Here is a 24,732-nt window from a genome sequence, read left to right as displayed (position 1 = left end):
TCTTCATACAGGAAGCATCTTGAAGCTGTCATTACAAACAAGGGCTTCTCCACTAAGTATTAAATAAATTTCAGTTAGCATGTTCAATACTTTTTTCCTGTGTCATTCCACTTTATTACACATAACTTTTATTAATGGTCCTTAATGTTGTGAATTCTTTACATTTGCGGATTTCTTGAGTTAATACTGATGTCTGGTGAAAATTTCATGTGAATAGCCTCATGTTGATGGGTTCAATACTTATTTCCCCCACTGTATAGGGACCAGCCATAAATCCCTACACTCCACTTACAGAGGGGATTTATGTAAAATCTGTGAGCCAGACTGCCCTTCAAACTCTTGAGCATTAAGAGGCTGATTGGCTGAGGTCAGGGAAAGACTATTATCCTCACACAGAGGGTCACTGTATACAGGGGTCCATATGGTTGCATGATGCTGTCCACTAATAGCAAAACTTTTTGCCACAAAAGCTGTTAATTGAGGTTAACTTGTATTGAACCCAGAACATTCCTTGTAAACATTTTAATGGCAATTAAAATAAATCTTAATGGTCCTAAAACAGACTTCATTGTCTTTTAAGCTAAATTAAATGTCTTTGTTAATTTAGTGGTGAAATATGACCTGGACCTGTTCTTGATAGGTTTCATGAAATTCACCCATTCTGCAGTTGATTGAGTAGAGTATGTGTTTTCCGTAGAGACATGGCATATGAAAGGACATATAGTGGAGACAAAGGGTGGACAGATTTATTCCATAATTATCTACCCCATACTGAAGGAAACTGGGGTCTGTTGGGAAGCCCCAGGACAATAAGCCCTCCAGAATAAAGCGTAATCCTCTTTTACTTGTGTCTTTACCACCCTGCCCTATGTTTTAGGAAATAAAAATCTCTCCGACACAAAGTGAGCAAAGCTTTCTACCACCATTTATTATTTCTGACTGGTATTGTTCTTGCTGATTTGTTTTAGAGCCTCGGGCAAAAAAAGATGGATTAATGCTCTAGGAGGAGCATGTTATGAAAAAGTCATTTTTAATAAAGACAGAATTTTGAAGAGGCAGACTTACAATTACGAATAGGCATTGCAAAAAATTTAACGATTCTGTGTCTGATTTCCGTTACTTAATGATTCTTTTAGTACTTTTGAGGAAGAACCCTTAATAATGGTTCCAAATATATACTAAACAATACTTTATTTTTGGTGACATACTGTATTAATATTATGTGTTGTAAAGCACCATTTATTGCTAAATAACTCTGTTCTGAATGTTTATCTCTAACTAAACATTGTCTTATAAACAACCACTATGTAATAACACATATTTACATCTCACAAGTTTTCAAAGCTTAAAGGGTGAAATTTCTGTGCCACTGATGCCACCAAACGGAATTGTAAAAATAATCGCTGTTTTCATGCAGATTCCTAAAACTCCCCCTGTTTTCTATTGGTTGTACAAATACACTCACTGAGCACTTTATTAGGAACACTATGGTCCTAATAAAGTCCCCGATGTGGACTGCTGTTGTAGCCCATCCACCTCAAGGTTTGACATGTGCATTCTGAGATGCTGTTCTGCTCACCACTTGTACAGAATGGTTATCTGAGTTACCATAGTCTTTCTGTCTGCTCAAACCTGTCTGGCCATTCTCTGTTGACCTCTCTCATCAACAAGGTGTTTCCGTCCAATGAACTACCGCTCACTGGATGTTTTTTGTTTTTGCCACCATTCTGAGTAAACCCTAGAGACTGTTGTGCATGAAAATCCCAGGAGATCATCAGTTACAGAAATACTCAGACCAGCCCGTCAATCAACAATCATGCCATGGTTGAAATCACTGAGATCACATTTTCCCCATTGTGATGGTTGATGTAAACATTAACTGAAGCTCCTGACCTGTATCTTCATGGTTTTATGCAATGCACTGCTGCCACACAATTGGCTGATTAGATAATCACATGAATAATTTGGTGTACAGGTGTTCCTAATAAAGTGCTCTGTGAGTATAGATAGTCCCGCCTCAAGATTCACACCATTGGTTGATCCAATGTTTTGTTTGGCTAGATAGGGAGTTCAAGCAAACAGTGGAATGTTTGTTTTAGGGTGAAATTCACCTACAGATTGCTTGCTTATAGTTGTCTCTGCATACTGAGTTGGGTTATGAGAGAATTATTTTTTTTGTTAATGTTTTATACATAAGCTTGGAGTAGCTACATATAATGCAGTAACAGTTGTCGGTAATTTCTGAGTTGGACATGATGAAAGTAATGACTCATATGTCCTCAAACTAATGGCTCAGTAAATAAATTCTTGATTTCCTAACTCTTTTTGCAAAGTAATTTGACCTTTTTGATATGTTAAATCAGTGCAACAGTAAATATTTGGGTTCCTCTAGCGGCCTATCCAAACCAGAAGACTTTTTCTAGACTGGAAGTAAAAAAGAAAAGAGGGAGTGAAGAAAATAATAAGTAGGGTTGTACAGTTGGTCCTCTCTCTTTGTGGGTGCCTAAAGGTGATGGTCCCATCTGTCAGATACATTTCTGCATAATTTACCTAAAAAAAAAAAAAAAAAACCCTGAACAGTGGCCAAACATTCACACACCTCTAGCAACAGCCTGCTCTTAATCAGAGCCACAGCTGTTCAGCTTGTTGAATTGTTTGCTCAACCAATTTACGTGGTAGTTTTGTCCGTGCCAAAAGCTGAGCAGAGACCCTCAGTTACCGATGAAGGTACTGAATGATTGATTCTGAATGAATTCCATAAAGAATAGCAGATGGGTATCTGAATTCTCCCTGCCTGCTTTCTACACTTTCTGCAAAGAGTCGGTGAGGATGCATTATAAATCAGCCCTGGTGCTGTGTGGGAGCTGTGGTGCGTTTGATCCACTTGCAGTAACATTACCTGAGCTGCTCTTTCACAGGAAGTGGAACTTTAGGAGAACACCACTTGTTGTGAGCTTGCTGTGAAGATCTTGGGTGGTTCTCAGTACTCTGAATTGATGCTTCCTCATTTCCCACCATCATGAAGGACATACTCTTTAAATGCACTTCAAAGAGACAAGGAACAATGAGAGATTACACAGGTATTTTTTGTAGTTACCTGGCATGCATAAATTCACTTCCCCTTCAATTTCTGGCACAACAGTTTAAAGCCACTTTTAACTTTGTGGTTTAATAAACAATATATTTGACATCAATTAATCATCATTAAGAATTGTGTCTTGGTTAATGCAGAATCAACTGTAAGTAAAAAATGTGTAGGTTGATTTCACCTAAAAATGAACACTGTTACTGTGGTGTTATAAAAAAAATTCTTCTGATAATTTGAGTGTGCCGACTAGCCCGACAGACTAACACTAGATTGACCAATGGCATGAATTTTGAGCAGGATTATCTGTTTGTGCTAGAGGTCCACCGATACATCGGTTTTACCAATTAATCAGTGCCAATAGTTGCTTTTTAGAAAAGTTATCAGTTTTTTAATTGCAGTTATCAGCAAAAATGGATGCCGATAGTTGCCAATAGTTTTTTTTTTTTTTTTTTTTTTTTTTTCTATGTGGACAAAATCCTTCATCTGGTGAATATATAGGCTACAAAAAGCTTAATTTGGTGAATATTTACAAATAGGAGCCAAGACTCTGTCACCATCACTGTTTATGGACTAATTTAAATTTTTTAATACGAAATGTTAAAAAACACATGTGACAATTGACAAGCGATCGCTGATGATCTATTGTTGATGAATGATGACCTACTGTTGATGAATTCCTGCCCATTCAATGTTAAATAGCCTGTATGAAAATGTTTACTTTATAGTGATTCTTTTGTAATACATTGTAGATGATTGTTAGAGTGTGTCCCTGTGTCAAATCGCATACTGTAACAGAATGTGCTGTATTTGATGAAGGACGTACTTCTCGGCCGGTACAACAGTACGTTCTTATAGGTATGCATGCGATAAGAATGAATTGATTTCAGACATAATTCATCCGGGGACGTGGGCATTGTATTGTGACCCAAATATGACATAAGAAAAACAACCGTGAAAAAAATACGCTCTGGTTTTGTTAAACAAGCACCATTTAAGCTCAAGGAACAACTTTCTTCGTATATACTGTATATCACTCACAGTTGAAAAGCGCCGTCCGATTCACGGTTCTCCGCCATTCTTTTAAATACAGTGTTTTGAACGTGACGTCACCTCTGCTCCCAAGGGATTATGGGATTAAGTGTCCATTCGATCTGCACTTCAGAATCTCACCGGAAATAGTAGGTCATCCATGTATTACTGTTTTATAAATACTGAGGATTTGGTAATACTATTCCATTGGCATACTGATTTTGGCATACTATATAGTAGGGAAGTACGGATATCCGGACACGGTGTATGTTTTGTTTCCCTTATGCGTTTGTGTGAGATGGAAGCACAGATAATTTAAAATAAGAGTGCCTGGTGTATTTCGGGCATGTTTATAATTAAAAGTCCCTCACGCCAGATCTTCATTTTGTTCTTGTTATTGTTGGTATTTTGGTTGCACAACAAACGCGCATTCGTGATTTTACTCATTTTGGACTCTTGCAGCCATTGTCTATGGCCATCACAGTAACATAAATATAACATCACATAAAATACATTTCAAAAATTGTCAGCTGATTAATTGGTTATCAGCCTTTTCCACCACCGTAGTTATCGGTAGTGTCAAAATCCACGACCTCTAGTTTGAACAACCATTGGAAGAAGGGGGCGTTTTCTGGTATCTGTGGGAAAATGTTCATTATTATTTTTACAATTCTATATGCAAGTGCTTGCATGGCTACTCATTTTTACTAGTTGACTAACCGCCCAGAAAAATTGTTGAGTCAGTAGCTCGGCGGTTCAATGTTTACCCTATGTTAGTGACTCAGAGGTTGCGTTAACTAGGAATGGGCATTTTCGAGTAATTTTGTAGTCGAGTACTCTAACTCACAAAAAAATGAATAATCAATTACTTTCAAGTATAACACGTACATGAAATTCATATTTTGTTTTATTCACAACGTTACCAAGCACGGTTTCCAAATAAGCTAACTTCAACAAACTATGCTTTTCTTTTGGGAAAAATAAAAATAAATGAATAGTATGCATTAATAATAAAGAAAAATAATAATGAAAAAAAGACTTTAAAATACCAGTAAAAAATATTTGCGCTCACCTGGAGCTTAGAAACAAAGAAATCAGTACTGACGGCATTAGGATAAGGCGCATACAGTTGAAGTCAGAAGTTTACATACATTTAGGATGAAGTCATTTAAACTAATTTTTTAACCACTCCACAGATATAATATTAGCAAACTATAGTTTTGGTAAGTCGTTTTGGACATCTACTTTGTGCATGACATGAGTAATTTTTCCAACAATTGTTTATAGACAGATTGTTTCACTTTTAACGGACCATATCACAATTCCAGTGGGTCAGAAGTTTACATATTCTAAGTTAACTGTGCCTTTAAGCAGCTTGCAAAATTCCAGAAAATTATGTCAAGCCTTTAGACAATTAGCCAATTAGCTTCTGATAGAAGTTGTGCTGAATTGGAGGTGTACATGTGGATGTATTTTAAGGCCTACCTTAAAATTCAGTGCCTCTTTGCTTGACCTCATGGGAAAATCAAAAGAAATCAGCCAAGACCTCAGATAAAAAAATTGTGGACCTCCACAAGTCTGGTTCATCCTTGGGAGCAATATCCAAATGCCTGAAGGTACCACGTTCATCTGTACAAACAATAGTACGCAAGTATAAACACCATGGGACCACGCAGCCATCATACCACTCAGGAAGGAGACTCATTCTGTCTCCTAGAGATGAACGTAGTTTGGTGCAAAAAGTGCAAAACAATCCCAGAACAACACCAAAGGACCTTGTGTAGATGCTGGAGGGAACAGGTAGACAAGTATCTATATCCACAGTAAAACGAGTCCTATATCGACATAACCGGAAAGGCTGCTCAGCAAGGAAGAAGCCGCTGCTCCAAAACCACCATAAAAAAGCCAGACTACAGTTTGCAAGTGCATTTGGGGAAAAATAACTTAATTTTTGGAGAAATGCCCTCTGGTCTATTGAAACAAAAATTGAACTGTTTGGCCATAATGACCATCATTATATTTGAAGGAAAAAGGGTGAAGCCTGCAAGACAAAGAACACCATCCCAACCGTGAAGCATGGGGTGGCAGCATCATGTTGTGGGGGTGATTTGCTGCAGGAGGGACTGGTGCACTTCACAAAATAGATGGCATCATGAGGAAGGAAAATTATGTGGATATATTGAAGCAATATGACTCAGTTACACTAGTTTTGTCTGGAGGAATGGGCCAAAATTCCAGCAACTTATTGTGAGAAGCTTGTGGAAGGCAACCCAAAACGTTTGACCCAAGTTAAACAATTTAAAGGTAATGCTACCAAATACTAACAAAGTGTATGTAAACTTCTGACCCACTGGGAATGTGATGAAAGAAATAAAAGCTGAAATAAATAATTCCTTCTACTATTATTTTGACATTTCACATTCTTAAAGTAGTGATCCTAACTGACCTAAGACAGGGAATGTTCTCTATGATTAAATGTCAGGAATTGTGAAAAACTTTAAATGTATTTGGCTAAGGTGCATGTAAACTTCTGAATTCAGCTGTATATAAACACTCATCACATGTTATTATTCAGAAAAACAAGTGGTGAATTTTTTTTTTTTTTTTTTTTTTTTTTTTTAAATAAAATACGCTCCGCCCATGTTCAGAGATTTAACGCACATACACACACATACTGGTCTAATAAGCTTCTGAGTTTCTCGTACCGCTTCAAATTTTCTTTCCACAATAGAAGCAGAGCCCCTGAATATCAATAGATTAGAATTCAATAAGAATCAAAAAATTACAAGTATTTCCGTACTTGGCTTTGCTTGAAAGCACACAAAGACAAGCACCATTATACCTTCTCCTCTCATCCAACAACACAATGACACACATCCACATCCAGAAATCACACACTTTAGTTTTAAGAGAAAAGAGTTGAGACACAAGCTATGGATGCAAGAAAAAGAAACAAGGATATACAATTTTAGAAATGACAATCTCTCATAGTTTGTGTTTCTAACCCATGAAGTGACATGAAGCCCTTGAGTAAGAGCTGCTAATTCCACTAAACGCCCGCTGGGCAGGAGCTACAGGCGAGTACTGCTTCCACTGCACTGCTGAGTAGGGCAACCTCTTGCTCTCTGCTGCTCTACTTAATAATGAGCCCTGCCAATCCTGAACAGACTAGTATAGCTAGTCACCAGCATATGTTCCAGCTCAAAGATGCTTTACAGAAATTAAAAACATTTGACAGTACAGTCACAGACACACATTTCTTCGGTAGTATTATGCCATTTATCACAAAAGCACTTAACCAACCAGCTTGGAAATTCTTAATGGTCTAAGCTGGTTTTTTCGGCAGGAAAAATTTACACACACACATTCTCTATTTCGCTCTCCCACACACCCACAAAATGAGTCCAGGGAGAGTTTTTGAGATAATGATATTCTGTTTATTCTTTTTCACCGAAGTTGACATTTTAAAACTGTAATGAGGCATGGGATTGGGAAATGCTGTGTATGTGTGGAGGGAGACAGCTGCATTGGTCTGGTAAAGAAAAAAGACTAAATTTTTAAATGTGTTTCCTGTAAAACTGATTGTGTTTCCTGTTGTGAGACAGACTTGTCCACTTCAATAGCTTTTGTTGCGACTCATTACCCAGCTGGACTGACACCAACATACACAGCTGAGAGTAGAACTGGACGATATAACAAAAATTTATTTGCTATATTTTTCACCCTTTTAAAAATGGTCTATACAAATGTTTGTGTTTTGCTCAGAAATAGATTGAAAGGGCTGGCTGTTGTTGTTGTTGTTTTGTTTTTTTTTCTCAACCAGAGGAATCCTCATTTTGAGCAAACAGCCATTGTTGCCAGGTGGATTAAAAATTTTGGATGTAAGAACTAAAACAGCAAGAAATCTAGTTTCAAATAATCAGGAAATGTTTTTGAAGAATATTATTGAATCATTTTCATTGACTATATGCAACATGTAATACTTGGCAATGAACACAATTATATCCATAGAATTCATATATTACAATGTAGTAAAAATATATATGAAAAATGCCACAGATACTTTTAGTGGAGGATCGGTGATGATCTGGGAGTTCTTCTGCAAGGCTGGAATTGGGCAGATTCGTCTTTGTGAAGGACGCATGAAACAAGCCACGTACAAGGTTATCCTGGTAGAAAACTTGCATCCTTCTGCTGTGACAATGTTCCCCAACTCTGAGGACTGTTTTTTTTCAGCAGGACAATGCTCCATGCCACACAGCTAGGTCAATCAAGGTGTGAATGGAGGAGCACCAAATCAAGACCCTGTCATGGCCAGCCCAATCTCCAGACCTGAACCACATTGAAAACCTCTGGAATGTGATCAAGAGGAAGATGGATGGCCACAAGCCATCAAACAAAGCTGAGATGCTTGAATTTTTGCATCAGGACTGGCATAAAGTCTCCCTACAGCAATGTGAAAGACTGGTAGAGAGCATGCCAAGATGCATGAAAGCTGTGATTGAAAATCAGGGTTATTCCACCAAATATTGATTTCTGAACTCTTCCTGAACTAAGTTAAAACATTAGTATTGTGTTGTTTAAAAATGAATATGAACTTGTTTTCTTTACATTATTTGATGTCTGAAAACACTGCATCTTTTTTGTTATTTTGACCAGTTGTCATTTTCTGCTAATAAATGCTCTAAATGACATTTTTATTTGGAATTTGGGAGAAATGTTGTCAGTACTTTACAGAATAAAACAAAAATGTTCAAATAAATAGTAAATCCAGAGAAACTGATAATTTTGCAGTGGTCTCCTAATTTTTTCCAGAGCTGTGTATTTACAGGGGCAGGGGTCAGTGTGGTATGCAGCTGGTTGACTGTAAGCATGATGTCTGAAACCCGCTTTGAAAGCACTGACATCCCGCTGCGTATTGCACTCCTGTCTCCCGTTCAACTAGGGCTGTAAACATGCTCTTGGATGTCGAGGCTTGCAGCTGTTTGTTTTTTAAATGGTATCACGTTGTACTTGTGCTACTACTAAATTCCTATTTGCATCGGAACATGTTGTCTTCACAGACTAAATGGTCCCACAGCGCGTCGCACGCTTCATATATCCTTGTCTATCAGACTGAGAGGAAGTGGTTTACTTGTTAACAGTGCCCTCATATGTACATAACATGCCCTACGTGTTTATCCCATCAAATTACCTCTCTTTTGTTTCTTTCTTTAACCTCTCGGTTTATTTTTAACCGATAGAATTAGTAGAACAAATTGTTAATGCTGGTCAATCGGTTAACCGGTTAATATATATACCGTTTACGATGTATGTACCAGTATGTCTGTGTTTAAAGGTTTATTAGTTATTGTTGATAATTCCCCTTTGAGAAAAATTATTGGAATTTTTACTTCCAAAACCACACTGTGCTCTATAGAGGTTTAAACGAGTGAGACTTCTACAACATCTGTCTTAATGCTCTCATACTCACGAGTCAGCATTTATAAAACTTATTAGCCAAATAAAAAGCTCTTAAAATTATCACAATATTCATGTTTATGCTTAATTTTATGTTGTCAGCAAAATCATGTGAGCAGTCTCATCCTCCTCATAGGTCATTTGAATGAAGTATCACTGTTATAACAACAGATGTAAATGTTTTTCACCAACATTTCTCTTGCCTCCATCTTGCAGGTGTGACGTTTGCGGCAAAGGGTTATTTTGATGCTCTGGTGAGAATGGGCGAGCTGGCCAGTGAAAGTCAAGGATCGAAAGACTTGGGTGAGTCTCACTGTCTTGTTTCAATCCTGTCCTGAATGGGCAAGGTGTGTGGCATGATCCGAGATGACTCCACAAAACACTAATGAATCCACATGCACATATTGCAAAAATAATTTTCTTAATTCGCTTGTTTTACAGTGGAAATATCTAAACATCTTTAAGAGACAATACATTTATTCGAGAAACAAAATTAGATTAATAAAATGAATCTCAGCAAAAGTCTAACTTTTTTTATTTTTTTGTACCTTTTGCTTTCAAGTAAATGTATCTTATTTTAAGGATGTTTTTTTCTTTTTTCTGGAAAACAAGGCATATTTTTTTTGAGCGAAAAAGACAAATATACTTGTTAAGAAAATTATTTTTTTTTGCAGTGCAGCAAAGTACTGATGTTGCTTTCATTAGGCACAGATGTCAGGTTTACTAGAATTTGTACCCGTGAAAAGCTTTTTACATTGTACAATGAGAAATGTTAAAATCTGACACATTTTGAACGTAGTTTATGTACCGGCGTAAATAATTCCTTATTTCACTCACTCAATTTTAAGAGTTTGCTGAGAAAATGAAGTCAAAAGGCTGATAGCTGTGCTTGGGAATTCATGTTCTACGGTGCACGGAAATGTGGCGATGCATCATTTATGACCAGTTTAAAAAGCGAAACTAGTTTGAGTGCTCCAGACCTGCCTGTTTTAACTTCTGGAAAAAGCATTTAACTTTCAACTACATGAATGCTTTCAGGATTGTTGGTCAGTTCTTTTATCTACCAAGGATATCTGTGTGTGTGTGACTTTAAAGATGCGTATTGCTGAAGTGGACAAGCTAGAGACAAAGCAATGATTTTTCGCTGTAATTCTTGGTTAGATCTCCCATGTCCATTGAGCTTTCAAGCCCACTGGGTGCACAGACTGAACCTTACTTCTACCAAGGAGAGGTCTATAATATCTGGAGAAAGCTGTTAGGATTCCCATTCCCATACACGGCTACTTTTGAAAGGCTGTCAATGGAGAAAGATACTTTTTGCCACAAGAATGGTGTAGTTACGGCATCTAACACCCCTTGACTTCCATCCCTCCATTGGAGCCCTGAGTGAATATAGTCGACTTTGGTTGGAAATATACTGTCCTACTGACTGTTGCTTAGGACATGAAAGCAGCATTTCAATAATTTCATTTCCACAGGGAGTTTGTGGACTGAGGCGGAGTAAACAGCCCCCTCATACCTAAAGCAATCTACAATGTGGTGTTAACCTCTCATTTGAACTCAAATGGTATTAGCACGTGAATCACAATCTCTCTGTTTCTCTTTTGCTCTCTCGATGAGAGTGAATCATATTGAGATCTGTCTGTTACAGCCACAGTGGTGGTTGCCTAAGACACCCCCCTGGACAACATAATACAGCCCTTCTCAAGTTACACTTCATATGCACACAACTAATTTGCTGTATTTATGTGTGAAAGAGACTCCATTGCTAAAATGTATCATGGCAACTGTATTTTTTGGGCAAAAAAACATATGTACTTTTATTTAGATGACTGTAAAATCATAGTTAATTCATATAGGATCTTGTTCAAATGATGTTAGAAACCTTTAAAATCTTTGTCCCCTTGTTTTCTCATATAATGACTAACTGCAGGATACAATAACTGTAGAAATAATGGTTACCATGGTAACCTTAATTTTGGTAAGGGATGTATTTGAATTTTAAAGAATGGTTCACCCAAAATATTAAGATTCTGTCATTATTCTTCCTCATGTCGTTACAAACCCATAAGCTTCTGTGTGAAGATTCTTCAGAAATCATCTTTTACAGGTTTAAATGACAATAATGACTGTAAATAATGACAGGATTTTTGGTGAACTATTCCTTTAGTAGTTACAAGTATTATTAGGGATTCCTAATAATAAATAGGAACCCAATTGTAATAGGAACCCTATTGATTTTACAGTATGTACCTCTTAAACAATACTGGTATAATAATCAGTTTTACATGTATGGGCTAGAATGAATAAATATATATATATATATATATATATATATATATATATATATTTTTTTTTTTTTAGCACTTTACAATAAGGTTCCATTCATTAACATTAGTCATTACATTAGGTATTATGAACTAACAATGAACATAATTTTTTTACAGCATTTATTAATCTGTTAATGTCAGTTAATAAAAATTATAGTTCATAGTGCATTAACTAATGTTAACATGTACAACTTTTGATTTTAAGTGTATTACTATATGCTGAAAATAACATTAACCTTGATTAATAAATGCTGTAAAAGTATTGTTCATTGTTAGTTTTGTTAGCTAATGATGTTTACTAATGTTAACAAATAAAAACCTTATTGTAAAGTATAAAAAAAAAAAAAGAAAAAAAAAAAAGATTAGTGAGATTCCCTGAGTCACGCGAAACAAAACATTTCTCAGATTTATTCCTGTCTGTTTCCACCATTTTGAGTTTTACGAAAACCTACTTTTTTTTTCAAACTCCTCCTAGACCGCTGCTCCGATTTGCATGACATTTTAGAGACACTCTTGAAAATGTATCAGAACATTCAAAGTCATTCAGAAGATACAGGTTAAGTAAATTTGGGCCACAGCCAAAAAATGCATTGGCTTATATCTTCTAAACAATTTGATTAATCAAAAATCTTTTGGATTTTTATAGGATCTAGATTATTTAGCAAAATTGCATGCGAATCAGACCAACGGTTTAGCAGTTCGAAAAATCTCAAAATGGCAGACGGAAATGAAATTGCAGATATATATATATGTTTTATTTAGCTAATCCTTGTAAGTCTGCCAACACCATTCCTACAAAGTAGCTAGAGTACTAGGTAATGAAATTACTTTGCCCCTGACAGATCTTTTCTTTCAAACTTTTTGGTAATTTTCTCCACTTTTCCAAAATGCTTGGATGCTTATAATTGCCACTTTTGGCTATATTTGTTTTTATGTTAAGACATCTTTAAAATGTCATGAAACCCCTCCTAGTTCAGCAGCAGTCATCTTCAGACTTAAAAAAAAATCCCGGTAATTTACATACGATGTAAAAGAAAACAAAAAGAGTTGACATGACTGAGTTTTTGCTCTACATCATTGACCATGTTTACGTGCACTTAAGAAAACAGTTTATTCCAGGGTTTTTGCAGAAAGCGGCATTCTGAATCGTCATGTAAACAAGAACACCAGTTTTCTTACGGCGCCCTTGAGAAAATCAAGAATTCATGGCAAATTTGCTGCAAACTTTCCGCAAAAACTCCACTGATAATTTTCACATGCAAATGAGCTTTGCGGCAAATTGTCCATTGTTGCCAAAGGTTTGCTGGAGGTTCACCACTACCGGTGCAGAGCTGCAAACTTCTGGCAAACATTTGCGGCGCATCAAAAACTCATTTGCATGTGAAAATGAGTGGCAAATTTGCTGCAAGTTTGTGGCTAGTTTAGATTTTTTGTAAGGGTACTTAAGGGATAAAGAGAAAGTGGTTTAACACACCGAGGTTTCTCCTCGAGAAAGTGGCTTAATTTGGCCATGTAAACACACAAAGGGCGTTCTGATGGGTGTTTGAAGAGTGGACATGTGCATGAACCGGCCAAATAACAAATGTTATAGGATGGAGCCCATCAACAAGTCAACGCAGCAGAAAGAATAAAAAATGTCTGGGAGTACAGTGGGAAAAGCACATACACTATAAACTATTCCCATTTATACACTCCAATATAAAATAACTATGGTCACTCACGTTCGCGTATATGCGCTCATACATTTGGGGAATCCCGGAGTTTTACGTTAGAGGGAAACCCCACTATTGAAGTGCAATTCCGCTGCAGATCGTGAATGAAAGTTAAGGAAACAAACACAGCAACAACTCTAGAATGTCTGGAAATAAAGCAAAGCAACAGAGAATAAAATTGCAAAGTCTTCCTTGGATGCCATGTTTGTTATTTACACAAACGTTGTGGGGAAATTATGTTGCTTTTGGAGAAAGCTGCTTACTGACCGAACCACATGTATAAGGGAGTAAAGAGTACGCTGTTTATACAGTGCGTGTAAACCAGAACGCTGCTTTCTTGCAATAACGTGTTCGCTCCGGTCGGGTTATCGACTGCGGTCCATTCTGACAAGTGATTTCAAGCTCTCCATGCTGTTCTGTGTTAAAGTTCACTCTCATATCTGGGCCAGGAACCGCTGTCACATCTGAATCAGAATCCGAAGAATCAGAATGAGCTTTTTTGCCAAGTGTTCTCACGTACACAAGGGATTTTTTTTTTTTTTTTTTTTTTTTTTGGTGATAGCAGAAGCAAAATTGCATGTGCATCTGCATGTGATTTTTGGATTCTCCACTGTTATGCGACCTCACCGCAGAGTCCCTCCCATATCTGTTCCACAAATGCTGTTACACCAGTCAGGAACCGTGGTCACGTTTGTGTGTGATTTTGAATTCTCTGTTGAAATGAATGCTCATGCATGAGGCAGCGCAATGATTAGATGGAAGTGTTTCATCTCATGAATAATGTTGCTCAGAATCAAATGACGTATTAGTGCACTCTACTACCAACCAAATCTTGAGTTTACGGATATACCTCATATTTTATGACATTGCTTCAAGTTTCGCTTTTAAACCGGAAGAACAAAATTGCTAAAAAATAAAAATCACTTAACTTTTACGTATGTTAATTTTTTTTGTATTTTTTTTTTTGAGGTTTAATAACCCTTTAAGATGTTGTTTGTGTGTGTATTACCAAACTGTATATTGGTAAAAATTTAGCTTACTTGAGCCAAATGCGTTTTTGTCCAACTGCACTCTTTTTTTCATTGTTTTTCCAAGTAAACATTCACTAGTCAGACATTGTTGACCTTTGCACCGTGTCCAACTGTTTTTATTTTTTTCCGCATCTTGCGCCGGAGCTCCATTTTTATTATTATTTTTATTTTTTAGACGACGTGTCGGAAAAAAACGTCAAAATTGAAAAGTGCTGCTCCAGACACCTGCATTCAGTTATATGCCTTGCGCTGCATTTAGCTTTTTAGTGTAAGAACATGTGAAGTCTGAATGGCCCCTTATGGTGACTTTTTGCACTGTCATTCTGTAATGCAGTTACATGGGCAGAATAATGGGCAGGTGTGGTTTTGAGAACCAGTGCTGTTGTTCATCAACAGTGGCACATGAGTCATTTTCTTTGATTAAGAAAAGAGTGTATGCTTTGTGTGTGTGCGTGTGCGCGAGAGAGTGAGTGTGCATTCATTACTCAAGTACAGAAATGACAGCTTGATGGATAGGAGCAGGGGTGCTCAGTCCTAGAGATGTAACTTCTTACAGAGTTTAGTTCCAAGTCTGCTCAAACACACCTAACTATAATTTTCAAGTGAACCTAAAGACCTTGATTAGCAGTTTCAGGTGTGTGTGATTAGAGTTGGAAGACTACAAGAACAGTGTTAAGGTGCCATCACTCATGGCTTTGAGTAGAGCTCGACCGATAGTGGATTTTGCAGATACCAATAACTAAGGTGGTGGGAAAGACCGATAATGGATTAATCGGTCGATAGTTTTTAAAATCGATTTATAGAATGTGGAAAAAATATATATTATTCTTTACTATGGTGGGCGAAGACAAAGTGTCCAAAATGAATAAAATCCCAGATGCAGTTTTTTGTTCAACACAAAATCCCAATAGTAACCAGAAAAATATTTGGTGCATAATGCAGGAATTTTAATTGTAAACAGGCTAGAAACACACTCTTATTTTGAAATTACGAAATTATGAAAAACTATTGGCAACTATCGACATAGATTTTTGATGATAACCGATAGTTCCTAAACGCAACTATTGGTACCGATTAATCGGGAAAACCAATATATCATCTACCTCTAGCTTTGAGCATGCAAGATTACTTTTGGACCCTGCAACAAATATGGGCAACAGGATATGATGTCATGCTCTGACTGTTTTTAATGAATAACAAATTATGAATAACATGTCGAATTGAATTCAGAATGTTGAAATATACCATCTACTCCACTTTCATGCAGCTATGGGAACCATGCAGATTTGAAGTTAGTCATCTTTGTACTGAATGTGTGACGTTTATATCTGTGACGTTTAGATTGATCAAACGTCTTTTCCCTCATCTCTACTCTCTATGGAGCGACATGCTTTTTTGGCAATTTGTTTTCAATTTAAGATGCTAAACATCACATTATCCACTAAAAACATACACCGATTCGATTAAAAACACTGGCGACCGGAAAGTGAAAACAGGCTGACGTTATGAATCGTTGAACTGTTCCGCGTTCAGGAAACAGCTGGATAAAAAGCTGTTTTTGTCTCATGTTCCACACCCAAACATCACTTATGTTTTCCTGCCCTGTCTTTCCCAGAGGGATACCTCAGGGTTATGTCCTCTCCCATGTCAACATATTAAAACTCCACCTACTCAGACACACACATACTGCGGTGTTTAGCACAGTCAGACTGTAGAACAGAGCATCATGTCATATGGGAAGTCTCTCTGCTCACTATGAAATGATAAATTGGTAATTTCGACCATGGATGCACAGCAACATCGCTGTGTCTGCCTTCCCCTGGGGATAATGTTGGGGTTGGGTTACTTCACTCAAGACTAAGCTGAAATGCAAAAGTTGTTGTTTAGTTACAAATAGCTTCATTTGTGTTTTGGTTAGGAAATTTCCCACTTGGGGCATTTGGACACGGAATTCATGCAGGCAATTTACAGCCTGATGTGTATGTCTTTCTGCATGAAAGAGCCATGGGGGTTCGGTTTGAGACAGACTGTAAATGGTTTCCGCCTACACATGCTCCCACAATCCTTCACTTCATTCCTTGCTGTTTTTCTCATGCTTCTTCCTCTCTCTCTCTCTCTCTCTCTCTCTCTCTCTCTCTTTAGCACATTAAAAACTACACATTCTCTCAAATACACACACGCTTGCATAAACAGAGTCACGCACTCGTAGTTGAGCCTGGGCAAATATCGTGCCTCTGTATATGACGTCCTTGGACGAATAAAGTGTTTGCAGTGGAGAGCACCCTATTCTCATCTGAATTGGAGCAAGGCGTGAGCGAGTGCGTGTACACACACACACACTCTCCCTCTATTCCTCCTCCACTCCCATACACTCCCACGCACACTGGTTTGTTTAGGATAATGATGCCCCTGTCACCATATCTCCCACTCATATCCTCCCACCCTTCTCTTCCTTTGTGTTTCTTCACTGCTTGCATTACATCACTGTTAAACTCTCTCCCTTGCACAAGCAGACAGTGATTGGTGTGCCTTGAAGTGCCTTGACGAGCGCAGTTTCTTTGGCCTGTTGACGTATTTCCTACTGAAACATGAAGTTGGGTGGGACTTGTTGAACAGCTTGCACCTTTTAAAAAAAATAGGCTTTAGTTTACATCGCAACACCCCGCAAAGCCACATACACAAACACACACCAAATACACATACCATTTTCCACAGTGCTGCTACTAGTGCTAGAGCCGGTGTAGTCACGGAAACTGAGAAGCGATCTAACAGAAATCCAAAGAGTCCAAATGCTTTTCCACTGACTTGAGAACTAAATGATAATTTAACTGACCACGTTACTACATAACCAGCCCACAAACAAATACGACACACTGCAATCTTTGCTTACGATGAGGCTAGAGCCGTTGTGCAAGTCCAAAGTAGATGAATGAAGAACAAGCGAGTAAAAGATCACAATATATCAATGTTTTAAATCACAATACACTAAACGTAAAGAATAAAGAACACTTACTCATGCTGTATATCCCATGAAACCTCAGAAAAACACCTAAATTATAAACTTTCCACGCATCCAGCTCCCGCGTTGCCGCGTCCCATTCAGAAGTGATCATCCCTATGCCCTATTCCTTTCAAAGACAGTTACCTTCCACTGTTAGCCCTTTTCCACCGAAATTGCAATGGTTCTCGTGCCGAGCTTGTGCTCGGCTGGTTCACGGCCAGGGCAATCTGGAGCCTATCGCATACCGGCCGCACTTTTCGACTTACTTGAAAACTGAACTGTGATGTTACGGTTTACATGGCTACGTGGCTACTATGAAGGTAAATTTGTAGCAAAACCCGAGAGCTTGCATATTTGGATTTGAGAACTTAAATTTAAACAATAAATGTGTGTACTCGTAAGTTGAAATTTACACTAGAGCACCGATGTTAAAACTTAACTTATTAAATAAAATTAAGTTGAATGTTGCAATCTGCTCTCACAGACAATAATATAGAACCTGTGTTTTGAATTCACAATTGCAGACAAGTAGTCACAAATGTGTAAAATGACATTCCCATAAATACAACTACAGACACAAACTTGTATTACACATTAACTTTTGTACTTTAATTCATTTTCGCAGTACAACCACAAATCGGCCCTTACAACCTCTCAAATCTGGTAGGCAATTTAGGATGCATTTGTAGCTTTGCTGCAGATTTTGATGTATGTTTTGATGAAATGTTATACCGGGTAAATGGGGGAAACATTATGAATGGAATTTCCAATATCAATACAATAGTCTAACGAATAGAATAGCCTCAAATAAAGAATAGTTTCCTAATGAATTTTGCGACCCATGATAAATGAACCTAAATAACGCATTGAAAGCCAGAAGCTCTTTACCAACGTATCAAATTACACAAGCAGCAAAGTACTCACACTGACAGAAGACGTTTAATTGCAGGTAGCGAATATAATGTGCATGGTGGGTAACTGTAAGACGTCTCTGATTCGGAATGACACAAGACATGCTGTTAGACACACAGACATACACTTGAAGAAACACTTTATTATATTTTTAAGAACAGATGACAGAAAAGTCATTTATGCGCATGTATGATGCGCTGTTTGTTCGGAGGCGTGCAGTCTCGTTGAACACGTGTATGTAAAGGGTTCTCACTCTTTCTTTGTTTCTGTCTTCTGACAAAATTTTGCAAAAATAGTATTATCTTAGAGAATGCTACCTCAGACCATCTCCGCTCAGGAGGTGCTCTGAGTTCAGATCGCTTTATTTCCTTAGAGCAGTTCGTTGTGAGTGCAACTCTGCAGGGTCACTATATATATATATATAGCCTATACATCTGTGATTAAATCATAAAATAATACAAAAACATGTTCACCTCTAACCATGATATTTCAGTGATTATTATCATCATTATAATTGTTTACATTTATAATTGTTTTTAGATCTTAATTTGTATTAGTCATTTTCCACCTGTTGTCATAGACGGATAGTTAAGTGACAGTAAATGGAAAGGTGATTATATATTATTTTTTTATTTTTTTTACCACTTCATTATTTTAATTGTTGTTGTTTTTTTTTGGTTTCGTTTAAAGTGTAATTTGAATTTAGAAACGTCTTTTGTTTTAAGATTTTTTTTTTTTTTTTTTTTAAATAAATGAATTTAATTTTCAATGCAAAATCACTAAAGCAAGAATATTCACCAATCCCTCAGTGAGTGGGTTGGTGATATAATTGGATATTGTGATTTTATTTTTATTTTTTTTTATTATTTTTTTTTTAATAGAAATATCATTAACATATTTCTTGCATATCGCCCAGCTCTAGGAGGGAACAAAACCAATTTATTCACACACATTCAAAGTCATTACCCTTCCAAAGCAGCTAAACATGGTCCTGGGGTGAAAGGTAATAAAACATCAACATTAAACCCGCAACAACCCACAATAAGTGATGTATTTGCCCGGACAATGAAATATCCGACCGGTAGCCCATGATGGAGAGAATGCACGGATGAAGTAGGTTCTTTGTGAAAGAGATGTTGCCCTTCACAACTGTTGAAAAGCCATCTTTCAAAAAGTTGAACCCACATTTTAATTGCACTTATTTTGATTTTATTTTTATTTTTTGAAATTAAGCTGCCTTGCGTTATTGTGTAGGCTATTGCTTAACGAAGTAGTAACGAAGATAGTACCACTTAGTGTCCAACCAGCGGTAATACTGGTGTTAGTCGGTTTGTACTGTAACACCGCACCGGTGTAAAAATTATGATATCGTGGCAAGTCTAATAAACATTGTCATGCACATAACCTTTGAAAAGTAAAGGATGCTGTTATAACAATGTAAATAAAAATACAGATGTTCATAGGGGATTTGAACCCAGTGTGATATGCATGGTTAGCAGACACGCTACCACTAGACCAACGGAACCAATGAAAAGAGAGCAATCATTTTATAAAGGTCATTTAATTGTATAGGCCAATTATTGAGACATTTCAGCCTATGATGCTTTAGTTTTGCAAATAAAATAATTCCACTTGCGATTTACTGCTCTGACAAGTGTAATTGGCAATTCCCACTCAAACCAGTGTCCCACGTTAAAATAGTTACCCTGTGAAATCGCTCTTAAACTGTCAAATTCATTAGAACACACATCAATGAAACAAAGCGGGTTAATAATGAAACCAGCATTGTTTTTATAATGTGCAAAACGTCTTTTCTTTGCTCCTTGGCAATTCACATTGAACGAACCTACTGACAAGGCAAGTGAAATTATTCACATGCACACACACATCCCCAGTTAACACAATCTACACTGGTGGCATTCATTGACTAGGCATCAACCAATAAAACAACTTCATTAACCCCTCCCCCGCCGAACACTGGTCTTGCTCTCTTGCATCAGGATTTTACAAGTGCACAAGAGAGTTTTGCTACAGGTTTTAGCAAAAGTAGTTGCAAAAGTCTAGGCGTGAAGATTTAAAGTTACAGTGCCAGATTTGTGGTTGTACTGCGAAAATGAATTAAAGTACAAAAGTTATCGTGTAATACGAGTTTGTGTCTGTAGTTGTATTTATGTAAATGTCATTTTACACATTTGTGACTGCTTGTCTGCAATTGTGAATTCAAAACACAATTATTTTAAATTATATGGATTATTGTCTGTGAGTGCAGATTGCAACATTCAGTGTCATATTTTTATTGTACAAGTTCTCAAATCTAAATATGCAAGCTCTTGAGTTTTGCTACTAATTTACCACAGTGCGCTCCACAGTGTTTGTGAACAGCTTTTACTCCTGTTTCTGAGGACATATTTGAACATAGATAGAAATGCAATCAAACGTCATTACATTGCTCAAGATTGTCAGAGACGATAACGTGCCCAAGACGACAGGTAAAGAAATTACGTTATTTTGTATGAATGTGGCTTAACATGCTAAGTTCTATAAACTGTAACGGTGGAATCATTATTAACATTGGTGTAGCAGATGGTTATATTTAGAATTTTGTCATTAATATTATTATAAGCTATTGAGAACCCACAGGTTTACATAACAGATAGCCGCGATCTTCCTAACTTAGTGAGTAGCTGGTCAAAAATCCCCTTACTGATCAAAACAATGCACAAAATAAGATGAGAAGAGTGCAAGGAAAGCTAGCAAAGTTGGCAAAGTTGGCAAATCAAATAACACCGGCATGCATTTCTTGCTGTATCTTTTTCTTTGCAATCTCTCTCTATCTCGGATCTCCGTAGAAGACCATTTCACAAGTAGAGCGCTCGTTTTCTCCGTGTTTCCTCAGTGCTTTTGATGTCTGACATTTATGGGGGGTTTTAATTGTTGTTATAGAGTGATTAAGTACTCCTAGCTACAGTCAGTAGCTACTGTTGTTACATTTGTTGGTACATTTTACCTGGTGACGAAACATAATCATGCCCTCTGCCCCCTGACGTAATCGGTTCCTGTGTAGAGGCCAGCAAGCTTTTGGGGCCGGGCGGAACCAGATTTTCCGCCATGGAACAGCCTTTTCTGTGGTGGAAACACAAACCATGTCAGTGGAAAAGGGGTAAGTGAGAGCTTCAGAGGGCTGAAAAGTGATAACGGTCAGTCAGAACTCACTTTTTAAGTGATTCTTTATGGGGAATCTTGTTTGAAAACTGATCTTACAGCATGGTTTGTGCTCCCTTCAAAGTGCCTCAGCGTGGATAGAACACAGCCATGTGCGCTGATTAGATGTAGGGGGAAAGGGCATTCTCATTTTATAAAGCATTTGATTGGACAATTAATGCAATAAGTTGTGAGTCCTACATTTGTCCCGGTCCGTTTAGTCGGAAGAAAGATACTGCAGATTTTAAATGCTTAAATCTTCTTCTGAAAACAAAATTTGTCAATGTTTAGAAGTACACAAGCATATAGATGACCTTAAAGCAAACCTTTCATTTTGATTTCACAGGGTCTTTATGATGACGTCACAACACGGTGCACTCCCAGTCGTAGCTTCATGCCACATGCATTACAAGGTTATGTTGTATTATCTCACTGACTGTTACGGTATCTTGTCAGTGATGTTTTATTCAGGTTAATATGTCACATGCAGTTTTGTTGGGTTAGATATGCAAAAATCTGGTTGCTTGCATTCAAATGATGACAGATGTTTGCCATGGAGAGTACTGTTGCTTCTTGAATAACTCTAGCAATGAGAAGAAATCAAGCAGCATCCTTCAATGCTTCTGAAATAGTTGCCATGAGAACAACGCTTGTCAAAATTTGCCTCTTGCTCGTTTTGATGTTAGGCTTCCGTATGATGTGATAAATGAAATCATAATTCTTGTCTACTCTATTTAAATATTCTGTTTCGGTTTCCAGATAAATTATGACTGACTGATTTGATTAAAATTGTCCTCCAGTGTTCTGCCTTGAGCTCCATACACACATACAGCTACAAAGTGACAGTGCGTCATTCATTTTCAATAAGCGTTGACCATTTGAGGCAATGTGTGACAGTGACCGGTAGTGGTAAGATGTGGGTGTGTCCAGCAATGTAACAAAGTTGAGAAAAGTTTAACTGCACAAATGAGCAGTGACTCAAAGCAGCGTCTGCCAATTGAAGTGAAGACATTATGATTGTTGGATATAATAAGAAATTATGGTATAACGGACAACCACATCAGACATTGTGGCCATTATAAACGTTCTAAGAGTTTGATTCATGCATTGATAATTGTTTTTCTTGTTCATTGTATGATGCATTATGCAATGCAATGTCTATACAAGCACTTTCCTCTGCAAAATGTTCATTTTTACTGTCAAGAAAATGGTTTTCTTGTCAGATTAGAATGACATATTTCTTATAGATTTCTTATTTCTTAATGTCTTAAATGACATCTTACTGGCAATACTTGCCATTTGTCATCTTATTTTGAAAACCTATGGCCAGTTTTGCAGCCCACCAAAAACATGTCGTGCCGCTGTGGCTTGAGGATGTCTACATTGGATGTATCATAGCTGCATGTCATTTAACACAACTGTAAGACTGTACTGTTGCTTGAAGAAAGACTTCAGCAACAGTAAACTTTGCATCTTACATTATTCTTCAGGAATGCAAACTTCTCACCAATTGGCTAAAGTCGCCTTTTCGAAGCTAATTTCCCTAAATTGTTTGGTAAAATTATCTTAATTTTACTTCATTTTAAAATAATTTGAAAGCCTGATTTTTAATGAAAATCAGTTATTACAATTTTATTTTTTATTTGATTTTTAGAATATTGTGCGTATGCCCCCACTTTTATAAATAACAATTAAAATTAGACCATTTTTAACTTAGTGCATACAGCTCAATGTGTTTCAGGATCAAATTGACTCAAAATAATGGAGTAGTTCACATATTTGAAAAGTTATTTTTCACTTGGCAAAGAAAAATGTAGAAACTTGCTTCAACGGAGGGCTGAACAAACACACAAGTGGTAAGCTGTAAACTAGCCATTTACCAATGTCCACCTTTCATTAAATCAGTTAGCTGCGCTGAGATGCCTACTGGAAATAAACTTCCTGTGAAGAAAAGATGTAAACAACGTCTTTGACAATGCTGTTCAAACTTTTAAAATGTAAGAGTGATCAATGTTTCTGGAAAATTTAGTTTTTAAGCTTTCAATTGGTTTCTCATGAGTATATCTGTGGCAACTTACATACCAAAGACTAAGGAGGAAGAGACAGACCACTTGATTGCGAGACATTGCAACACATTATGGCGTCTTTACGAATGGAAGCCCCTGCCTTTTTAGTTAAAATAGCCAATCGCCTCATTGGTAAAGGCACTGCCTCCTCTCATTGTTCTGTAACGCACATGCAGAATAGCTTGACCAAACTGAAAAATGTTTATGATTTCAGTTAAGGTATGCTGTGAGCTATAAAATGTATATTTTAAGCCTTGCGTGCTATCATATGCCTATTGACTGGATAGAAAATAGCTGCTAGGGGTGTTGTCCCAGCCAATAATGGGAAACACTGTAATGTTATCAGGACTCATCAGCAGTTGATTCACTCTGAGCTGCAAATTATGTGATATGATGATAGTTTTAATTTCCTGTCAGGTCTGAAGCACTTTCCCCATCGGTTTGGATCAAGTGGCCGCCAATGAATTAGTGCAGGCATATTGATTCAGCAAGAACTGACTGACTAGGAGATCTTTGTACATTATGTTCCCCATGATAGCGAGATACAAAATTACACCTGTAATTAACTTTGAAAAGACAGGAATAAGATGAAAGAATATATCAGAAAAAGAAAAGAACACAAAATAGCATCACTATAGCTATTTTGCGCAGTAGATTTTTTTAACCCCCTATCCCCAAGTAATAAACTTGACACGTCCTGAACTGTTTGTGCTATGGATGTGAATGATTCCTGAAATGGGTGTATCTGTTTTCCAAGCGATTTTGAATGGTGGTTTTTTTTTTTTTTTTTTTTTTTTTTTAAACAATTTTACAGAAATAAAACATCCCATATGACTTTGAAAAAGTCCAATTGACTTGCATTGAAGGATGAACCAGAACATCATATCTAGGGACCAGGACAT

At 37.1% G+C, this 24,732-nt stretch overlaps 1 protein-coding gene across 5 annotated transcripts in view; it reads left to right on the top strand.

Moving 5' to 3' along the window:
* LOC127451718 (brain-specific angiogenesis inhibitor 1-associated protein 2-like) overlaps positions 1-24,732 on the top strand; it is a 141,934-nt gene that overhangs the window by 32,479 nt on the left and 84,723 nt on the right. For all 5 annotated transcript variants that reach the window (XR_007899133.1, XM_051716618.1, XM_051716614.1 and 2 more), the window contains exon 3: positions 9,794-9,880. Coding sequence is in view for 4 of the 5 variants with exons in the window: in XM_051716618.1 (XP_051572578.1) it covers positions 9,794-9,880 (87 nt within the window). In the remaining variant the exon portion in view is untranslated. The remainder of the gene's footprint in view (positions 1-9,793; positions 9,881-24,732) is intronic.

This window comes from Myxocyprinus asiaticus, chromosome 14, assembly GCF_019703515.2.
Source record: "Myxocyprinus asiaticus isolate MX2 ecotype Aquarium Trade chromosome 14, UBuf_Myxa_2, whole genome shotgun sequence".
Taxonomy (NCBI): Eukaryota; Metazoa; Chordata; class Actinopteri; order Cypriniformes; family Catostomidae; genus Myxocyprinus; species Myxocyprinus asiaticus.
The sequence above is the reverse complement of the archived record's forward strand: the minus strand, read 5'-3'. Positions and strand labels throughout refer to the sequence as shown.